Consider the following 10,147-nt stretch of genomic DNA (forward strand, 5'->3'; position numbering starts at 1 on the left):
CCTTCTCTATAGGTTGAATATTATGATGTTAGTTATGACGTTAGTCTCATTGGACCTCATTCTGTGACAAGAAGCTGGCTAAAACCTCTCTCCTTCCCCAGAGGAACCCAAGGCATAGGCACACAACCTAGGCATGTAACTTACATTTGTCCTCCAAAAACATAGTGAAAAGTGCCAGGTGAGTTCCTAGCATGCTCCAGAATGCAGCTGTCATCACTTACCATACAGGAACTGGGAGCACTGTGTGTAGCCTTCCTCCATTTCCTCACATTTGTCCGCAGCCGTCTGCATGTCACTGTAGGTCATCGCAAATACAGCTGCCCCTGACTCCACCAGGAACTTGCACACCTGCACGTTATTGCAAGATGCTGCACAGTGTAATGGGGTCCTGGCAAGCCAAGAAGAAAGAGAGGACACTTTACTTATACTGCTCATAGCCATGCTTACAGACTCCTAGAAGCAAACTGCTTTCATGCATGACCTCCAGCAATCAGTACTACATCACTGAAGGCTTCCTACAAGAAGCATTTAACCTGGGATGTCAAGAGCAAGCCTAGTTTGCAGGTTGTGGTTTTCTGCTTTGCTTTGTTCTGAAGTTATCAGAGTACTGGACAAAGACCTGAGAAACATTTGCAGGGCTAGATACTGCCCAGAGCATGTTTCTTGAAGAAACAGAGTGATTTTCTGACAACTATATCCACCCTTCTGGGCGTCTGACACATTTTTCATATACGGAATATTTGTATAGCCTGGCTATTTTCTCCTCTGTGCATTCGCATATGGAGCTGAACCCAGGACAATGTCCCACAGAGAACTGCTGTTGCTCTGCTGTGGAAAAGTTACTGTAAGCTCTATAGAAGTGAAGTGAGCACCTGTAGCAGTCCCCAAGCCCTAGCTCTCTGGTGGAGACAGTGCCACTTAAAGAAAGCCTTACCATCCATCACTATCCGCAGCATTCACATTCACACCAAACTGTACCAGGAACTTCACAATTTCCGTGTGCCCAGCACACACAGCGTTGTGCAGTGCAGTAATCCCTTCATCATTGGGCATGCTGGGATCTTCAACCTATTGAGCCAGGAAAGGAACCATTCACATTCTGGTGAAAACACTCTACAATAAACATTTCTTCACACAGAAAAATGAGTTGTCTTAATCTGCAATTGGATTTTGAGCTATACTCCAACGAAGGACATGAGAAACAGGCAAAAAACTACAGTAGTAAATAATCTCACAAGAAGATGTACATAAGCTTGCGATCTCCTTTTAATAGTGAGAACCTAGAGTGGTTCAGAGAAATACTACCTTGCTAAATGAGTAGAAGTATTTGTAACAAGTTTCTGATAGGTCTATTTAATAAGCAAAATTCACATGGATTTTGCTTATCAAATTATTTGGTAACATGCCAGATGGAGGATGAAACACTACATAATAAGGAAAGAATTCTTCTGCAAATTTACAGTATCGATGCTAAATATCCAGTGTTGATTTGACACACTTTTAAAATCAGCTTTCAAGTGGCCATGTCCTGTTAGGGCTTATCCCCTCAAGGACAGATCTAGGTTGTGCACTATCATTTTAGCTTCCTCAGTCCAAAAAAGCTGCAATTTCCCAGTTTGAACCAGCATTGCCATTCCTTGTCTTACAAGTTAGCATTTGTACCTCATAAATTATTCTCTGCACGAGGTCAAACTCTCCCTCCAAAGATGAATCCAGAAGCAACGCGAGGGGATTGAATTTCACTCTCATCCCATGTCCAATTCTCTCAGAGCCGGTTTTACGCAAGTTCGTCCTCTTCCCCTGTGAAAAGTTAACACAAGTTACAGGCATTTTTGACCTGAGCAGAACAAGAATACAGAATTGCTTATTTAGGAATGACAGCAGAAATGACCAATTAAGGCAGCGTTTAGTATGAAATTTAGACAATTACATCCAACTCCCTGGCATATTATGAATATGGTAGGTTAGGCATGTTGTGAAAAATCTCTGCCTATCTCTGGACAAGGTCACTATTCAACTCAAATACAGAAGTCATCTTGATGAAACACATCAACAAAATAAAACTCCCAAATCCCTGAAGATCAGGAAAAAAAGATGCCTTTTTGGTTTTTTACTAAGACCATTTTAGCATTAGCTCTCAAAGGTGTTACACAAACCAAGTAGCACTCTCCATTAAGTACACTACTATTTAAGCACCCATGTTCAGTTCCTAACACTTTCCTAAATTTAGCAGAAGTTAGGAGAAACAAACAGTTATGGAAAATGGTTTGGAAAGAATACAGAGCCAAGTGTAAAAACACTTTAGATGTTCCCAGTGATACTGGAAAGCAAGTGTTTCTATAGCTGAGTTTGTACGCTTTCCTTCGGAGAATATGCATGCATTAGCTCAGCGCTCTCCCCAGCTGGCTGTGCAGTAGCAATAAGCACTATTCATAAGGGTATGTAAATTTCTGACAGATGTCCAGGCAAAGATGAATAGAAATTACTCATGTTTTGCAAGAGGAAACACATAAAGATAAGATATCTAAGAAGAGATTCCCAGAAAATACTCTTTTTCCTGTTGATTTATATGTAACATTAAAAGTACAGGCTTCTGAAAGAAAAAGCCTCTCAGCACAAACCAAGTATTTAAATATCAAATCAAGAAGTTGGGCTGGTTTCTTCTCATCGTCAAGAATTATCACAAAACCAACTAGAAGAGAGTTCTTAGAAATAAGAAATCCTACTACTCTAGTTTCCTTGTAAAAGGGAGCAAGGACAAAGTCTTTAAGGCACAAAACCATGCGATGACTATTTAACACACGAAGCTTTTTAAGTCCTCTGTGCTGAAGTGCTGGAGCAAAAAACACTTTCATGTATCAAGTCATTAAAATTCTATTCATGATGGGTTTTCAAAGAAATTCTTTGAGGAACTGAAAGCAGTGACTATTTCTGTTCCACAACAGTGAGATAACACCTTACAACCACAGATACAAACTTGCAAAAGAAGCAAGATGGTAAAACTCTAACTCTGCCTACCTTTAGCCCAAAGAGACTATTTCGATGCAACTTGAGAATGGACTGATGTTAGATCAGGCATCAAAGAAAAATTCTGAACACATTTCAGTAGAAGAAATGCAAGCAGTTGATGTCTACAAATGAGTTTTTAAAGCAGAAATTAGTCTTCCTTTTCTCCTTTTGTTTCTCCTTTTCAAGCAAGGCACTTTCACATAAACAAATGCAATCCAGAACTAAGATAATTAGTTTCTATCTCACAGTGGAAAATGCTTGTGAAATCTGTCTCTGTGCCTCCGAAGACCCCAACAAACTTTAATTTCTCTTAAGAAGAAAGTATAGTCTGTATGTAGTAGACAGACTTCTCCAAGAATGTTCTCTAAAGCCCAGAAGAGTTTTACTATTTGTATATAAAGTCTGAAACTTTTCACCATGTCATTAATTCCAGAGACTTTTCATTATTGTCAGTCACTCTGCACCACACAAAAAGAAGATACTCACACAGAGACTTCTAGACTGTGCGACTGTTTGCCTAAGCTCTACAATACAACACACAGGATTTATGGCAGAGCCTGAGATGACTTACTGACATGGCAGTAAGTTGACTTGGCAGTAAGGCCAAGTTGAAGGCTAGCTAGTACTTACAGGAGGCAAGGAAAACTGTCCAGTAACTTCAGGAGGCCTCATATTGAATGAGTCCTCTCCCAAATTCTCTGGTTCCCCAGATGGATAGGGCGGTGGTGGGTATGGAGGATATTCTTCCATGTACACCTCTAGTGGCATTGAAGCTTCTAGGCTTGGTTCTTCTGGTTTTGGCTGCGCGAGTTCATCACCATCTGATACTCCCTCAGGTAGAGCGTCCAGAGCTATGGAGGGAACAGCAGCTTCACTCTGATCTGCTGGTGTGTTTTCTGTTTCCTCAACAATGGTTGGTTCTGGCACAGAAGCAACTGTTTCTTTCTCTGATTCTGCACTTAGATAAGGATTTGGGATTTCTGCTGGGCTTTCAGGACTGGCAGCTGACGCTGTCTGTTTGGAAGGATGTGATGGAGCTGAGATAGTCTCCATTGCAGCCAGAGTGGTTCTCTGATACAAGAGCTTCTGAATATTGGGGCCATTCGGTCCTTCTGGCTCAGTAATGGAGCTACGTTTCTTCAGTGGTCTGGGTGCATTGGACAGCTTCTTCCGTAGTGCTTCCAGGTCAGCATCACTCTGGTTGCGGTACGGATTGGATAAGAAAGGCAGCAATTTGGTCGGGCTGAGGGGACGGGGTATCCGCTCAGTTTCGTGATTCTCATGAGCAGAGGCAGCTGTTTCCATCTCAGGCTCTGGACTGCCTGGCTTGCCTTGGAGGTTTGAGTAGATGTTCTCTGTCTGTGGCAGCTGATTCTGTATACCAGCTCCTGCCATCACAGGCTTGCCATACACTGCAAAGCAGTTCAGGGAAGGATGGGGAAAGAACAAGTGTAAATATTTGATCAACCAACCTAAAAACAACACACAACCTCATTCACCTATGTAGGGCAAAGAAGTAGAGTAATACCATCAACCAAGCAGCATTAATTAACCAGGACTACCATTAAATTATCTTGCAAATGCCTGGCAGATATTCTGCACTTCTTGTTAACACTGATATATCAGCATGTAAGATCCACCTAACAGTCTTACAGCTGTGCTAACCTGCTTAATCCCACTGAAGAACAGCTTTATACCCACGGACCAGGTGGAAAGTACATCTATCTGAGACAAGAGGTAGAGAGCCACATGCTTACCGCTTGGGAAGTGTGGTCCTCTGGTCTGTGCCCTCGTCAAAGCACTCTGCACTGCCTGCTGGAAGTTCTTCCCAGGAGTCTGCTGTTGCGTATACATGCTATAAATCGAACTTGCAGCCACAGTTTGAGGCTTTCGAAATGGTGGGAGTGAGCTCTCTTTGGATGGCTGAGGGGTAAAAGGTCTCACAGCTGCTGCTGGGGGACTCTCCTGTTTGGAGGAGGGAAGAATTTGGTCCTGGCTAGAGGAAGAACCTGCAGGTGATACAGAAATTCTTTGCTGTATCTGCTGAGAAGAATGGGAAGACTGCTGTGCCACTGGTTTTTGTTTGTTCCCCATAGTTACAACAGCCAAAGGCAGCTTCTGCAGGTTTCCATCCAGCTTAGTATCAGAAGGTTGCAGATGACTGGTTTGACCAAAGTAAGGCAAGTTTATCTGTTTTGGTTTAGTGGGGACAGGTGGTGGTACCTTTGTTACATTTTTATTGGCTGTCTGAAAGACAGAAGAAAATTCATTAAGATTAAAGAGCAAAACATGTTTTGGAAGTTCTGTTGTGAAGGTCTAAAGAGCCCTAAAGAATGACACGTTATCAAACATTTCTACTGTTGCTGCAATACTGATTACAACATCATGAAACATTTTATCATCATAGTTTTCTATACTTTGAACCCATTCTTTCTGTAACAACTATGCTTAAAACAACAAGTGATGGCAGAGCACAGTAATTTCTCTAGAGATAGCAGAGACACTCAGTAGCACCTGTAGGCAAGAAGCTTGTTTTCCATCAAAGCGCTTGCCATCCATCCCCAGTTCTTCTATGTTACTTCACCTCTACCTGATCAAATTGCCCCTGTGTCTAGATTTAGGTGGGAAATCTTGCAATCAAACATCTGAAGGACACTGCTGCATTGAACAGTGAAACAAACATGTAAAGGATTCTAAGAAAACCCATGCAAATGCCTCTGTATAGAGCCTTTGGGAAAAAAAAATACACACAAAGAGTACAAGTAACACAGCCACTTGTATGTATTCAGTTAACATGTAGATTTTCACAGTGATTTTGAATTACCACCTGCCATTAAAAAAGCCTAAAATAATCTGTTTCCTTAGAAGTTGTCTCTTAAAGAAGACCTAGGTCCTTTTCAAAGAGCTTCCCAACAGCAACACTGGAAAAGTAGTGTAGTAATCCCTGTCAGATGGAATGCAGTAGTTCAAGAGTTTCCTGCATACCTGTGCTTCTCGCAGGAGATCTTCACTGCTCTGGTTCTTTCTCAGTGTGCCGAGCCCAGCAGACTGGTCCACAGAATCAAACATGGAGAATGGACGCACTTTCTTCTCTTTGTCCCGTAAGAAAGTTTCTCCTTCAGCTGCTGTTAGAGAGAGAGGAAGACTTTTAAAAGGGACAACACAACTATAGGAAGAAGAGTCCTGTTCTGTGCAATGTTCAAGACAGTACATGCAAGGGATGCTTTTAGTATCCATCCTACCCCTGTGTGAAGGGCCAAAGAGCCTGCCAAATGCTGTGTCTTCCAAAAGGAGCATGTATAAAGGCATTAGTATCTACTTCACCACCTGAAATGAGGAGGGGTTTTACTGGGGGGTTTCTTTGCTTGGGTGGTTTTTGTTTGGTTTTTTCTTAATCCCTGCAACACCACACTGAAGCTTACATTGCAATACTCTTTGATTTTGTTTGCTCTCATATGAATTCTATAAATTTACTGAAGCATTTAGAAGAGACAGGTATCACTAAGTAGATTCTCCACATATTAAGATTATGCTGAGCACGTAAGAACGTATCTTGACCTTCACTAGTCGCAACTCCTTTTCCTGAAGTCAAGGCTGATGATCCTTGACTAGCATGATTGTCTGCATTTGAACTGCTCCAGTCAGCGGCAGATGAGGAAGATTTTGCACTGGGGACTACAGAACCTGGGAGAGAACAAACAGAACAAATTAAGCTAAAATAATAGGTTTCTTGACTTATTTACAGGTAGGGGATTTTTATAAGACTCAGGTCTAGACAGTGTACACATATCACTTACAGGTTAACTGCTGTAAATCCTATCAGTTTAGATTTTCTCTCATTTGCTTGTTTTAAAAAGGGAATGCAAAACCAAGCTCATAACTATCAAAGCAGCAGCAAAACTATTTGTCCTAGCACATGGCTGCACTTAAAGCATTCAGACAAACTGCTTTAAACTGCCTTCTTTCCAGTTAGTAAGAAGCTTTCCTTGGATATTTACAGTAAGTTAAAAGTGACAGGATGGTAAGAAGGGATGAGAATCAAAAGCATGATGCTTTAAGGAACAAATAGATCCTGCCAGTGATATCCAAAAAAGTAGAAAAATCACCTGCATGTTTCATGTACCTACAAGCACTGCATTAAAGCTGGTCTATACATTCACTGGAGCAGACATCCAGCCTGCTTCAAAAACAACTAAGAAAGTGCTTGCAACTTGCTATTAGTTCAAATATTTCAGTAAATTCTACCAAACCATAAATTATCTAGTACAGGAAGTGATAGTAAATTCAAACAATAGTGATAAGAAGTAGGAGAAAAGTTCCATTCTGACAGTATCAGATACTGTCTCTCTAGGAGACCTGTTGTTTTGCCCAAATGCTAAAAAAAATAAGGCATGATGTTTCAAGTTAAATAGCACGACACCACACATTCCTATAGCAAACATTCACATTTTGTATGGACCATCACTAAAATTCCAGCAGTTTTAGGATCTGCAAACCAGATAAAATGAAACAGTTCCCCATTTCCCAGTACAGCAGGAGACACTTGGACTCGTTTTGTGCCATGGCTACTTCAATAACATCTGCCAGAATTGGAGATGAAGGGAGAAAGATAAAAAAGAAGCAATCATTCTACAAGCTCAGTCTCTACTTTTTCCTTTTGGGAAGATCAAAGTTTCTCTTCTCTCCCAGCTTAAAAGTGAGTCTTCTCCCAAGATAGCACAGAAGAGACACTTGGAGCTCTCCAGTTTCTCCAGACTTCTACTCTCACTTTCTTGTAGGAGAAAGCCACAGAGAGAAGCCAGGCAAATCTCCATTAACACTCTGAGCAGGAGAGGCCAAGCCTCATGTCAGATGTTAGACTTCTGTCTCTCTGTATTCTTACACCAGCAACATGTTAGCAAATTTACTGCTATTTTTGTGCTGCGATAAATTGCCTCCTCCGTAGTATTTCTTGTAATGTTAATTAATCCTTGACATGTCTCATTTCCAAAATGCACTATTAGAAAACTTGGCTTTGCCAGTTTTTAAGTCCAGGCACCAGGCTGTTACCATGTATGTCCTAAAACTGCCTCTAGACACTCAAACACTGTTGTATAGCTTTTAGGAGTATTTTAAAATAAACAAATGAATAACCAGCTTACAGGAAAATCATCCTGGTTTCTATGCTGTATAAACAACTCAAATTGCTCTCTAAAAGTATTACTTAACTTATAATACACTGAATTGTATAACCTCAGTGCTTACAAAATATATTCACTGGTGCAGGAAAATTGCAAGTAATAAGAATGACATTGCAAATAACACTCTTTTATTATAAAGCAAAGAGACAGAGCTAGTAGATAAGAAAAACAAAACATTTCTGGGAAGAAATATTAATTGTAAGCTATTACCTGCCGGAACTTTAGCTTGTGAACTGCTCCCAGCCCTCATGTTGGGCAGAGTTTGCGTTTTCAGCGGACCATCAGGTACCTGCAAAGCTTGTGTCCCATCAGAAAATGCTGGTTTCACCAGAAGTTCAGGTCTGGAAGCAATACGTGGCATAGTAGAAGACTGGATATAAGGACCTACTGCTGCCACTCGACTTGGAGCAGAAGCTGCTGCCTGTGGTAAATTCCCATCTGAAGAAACCTTGGTGGAGGAAGGGGGACAAAGATGACAATTTAAAGAATGCTATGCTGCAGTATCCATCCATCACAGTTTGAAATAGAAGTCAAAATGTATAAAACGGTAGAAAAATCATACTCCAATATTAAAAAGTGCTTGAGATATAAACCTGAAGTAGTAATAGGAAAAAAAAAAGCATCTAAAAGAAAATCCACAACAGCATAAAAAGATTTCTTGTCCATAAAGAGTAAGTAGGTTAACACCAATGTACCATGAAAAGCACTTTAATAATACAAGACTTCCACCACTTACAGATAAAAAAAAACCAGTCTAGCATCTGTACAGCCTTCCCTACAAGCAAGTTTTTACTTCAGACTGTATGGGTCACAAATGAAGTTATTTCTTTTGTTATTAAATATCCCACACTTACTGGTACATTCTCTTTCTGTTGCAGAGCTGCCTTTTTCTTCCACAGGCGCTCTCGCAGCTCATTAACACGCTTATCCATGACTGCCACCTCCAAGTTGCGCTTGTTCAAACACTCCCTCTGTTGCTGCAGCTTGGCATTCTGCTCCTGGTTCAGTTTGTTCCTCAACTGAATAAATTCACAAAGCCGGGGGGGAAGGGGGGGGGGTGTGTGGAACGGGAGAAAGGAAGAGAGGAAAACAACAAAAATAAAAAATAAACTTTGAGGATGGGGGACAGGAAATAGTTACAAAGAGAAAAGCCTTCTAAAAAGTCAAGTCATGCTGACAAATTCAGATTGTTTTCTCTAGAGAATATGTTGGTTAGTCTCCAACAGAAAGGAAGAGATATATACACAGTGTGCTCCTTTCCCTATTTACCTTGACCCTGTACAACTAACCCTCCATCCTCAGCACACAGGCAGCCACACAGCTTTGTCAGGAACAGAAGCAACGAGATTTCTTTCTGACAAGGGAAGAAACAACCCAACCAACTTTTAGCCCTTAAAGTTACAGGTCATAAGCTGGCTTTCCATTACCTGCAGCTCCTTGTACAGGCGGTCGAGCTCAGCTACAGCTGACTGGTTGTCGTGGTAACCATCAATTCGGCCGTTCTTCAGCATCTCCAGTTGCCTGGTGAGTTCCTCTACCTTTGACACCGCCAGCACCAGTTCGCGCTGCTTTTGCTGGAACAGGCTGTTCATCTGTTCAATCTCCTCCACTGGAGAGGACGAGAGAGCACAATAGCTGCCCTGAGAAACAGCCTAGAGTGTGGGCTGCTTCCAAGGCAGCAGTTAAGGGGACAGAGTGCCCTGCTGGCCTCCAGAGCAGCGCTGCACCAAGGCTGCGTCCTGCTGCCGCAGACTCAGAGTCCCTGTCAAACCAGCTCACCCTCCAGGTGTTTGCAAAACCAAATGCACTAGCAAGGTTATGTAAATTCGGTCTACTTAGAGCACTGATGGTGAGGGGAAAAGAACATTTTTTACTTTCTGAAGTATGGAAATAAAACTACATTAAGCAGATGAATTTCATCTGTAGAAGTCTAAATTCACTTAACACTGAATTCAGCA

General features: G+C 41.5%; 1 protein-coding gene across 2 annotated transcripts in view; it reads right to left on the reverse strand.

Annotated features, from left to right (window-relative positions):
* Positions 1 to 10,147, reverse strand: part of TP53BP2 (tumor protein p53 binding protein 2) — a 27,404-nt gene that overhangs the window by 5,826 nt on the left and 11,431 nt on the right. The window contains exons 6-15 of one of the 2 annotated variants that reach the window (XM_010018391.1): positions 9,617 to 9,798; positions 9,044 to 9,208; positions 8,409 to 8,637; positions 6,568 to 6,678; positions 5,995 to 6,134; positions 4,767 to 5,256; positions 3,640 to 4,421; positions 1,663 to 1,800; positions 935 to 1,068; positions 222 to 388 (exon numbers count right to left, since the gene is read on the reverse strand). In XM_010018391.1, coding sequence (XP_010016693.1) covers positions 222 to 388; positions 935 to 1,068; positions 1,663 to 1,800; positions 3,640 to 4,421; positions 4,767 to 5,256; positions 5,995 to 6,134; positions 6,568 to 6,678; positions 8,409 to 8,637; positions 9,044 to 9,208; positions 9,617 to 9,798 — 2,538 coding nt within the window. Of the gene's footprint in view, positions 1 to 221; positions 389 to 934; positions 1,069 to 1,662; positions 1,801 to 3,639; positions 4,422 to 4,766; positions 5,257 to 5,994; positions 6,135 to 6,549; positions 6,694 to 8,399; positions 8,638 to 9,043; positions 9,209 to 9,616; positions 9,799 to 10,147 lie in introns of both variants that reach the window. The other variant, XM_010018390.1, reaches the window with a different exon arrangement.

This window comes from Nestor notabilis, unplaced genomic scaffold, assembly GCF_000696875.1.
Source record: "Nestor notabilis isolate BGI_N333 unplaced genomic scaffold, ASM69687v1 scaffold31457, whole genome shotgun sequence".
NCBI classification, from domain to species: Eukaryota; Metazoa; Chordata; class Aves; order Psittaciformes; family Psittacidae; genus Nestor; species Nestor notabilis.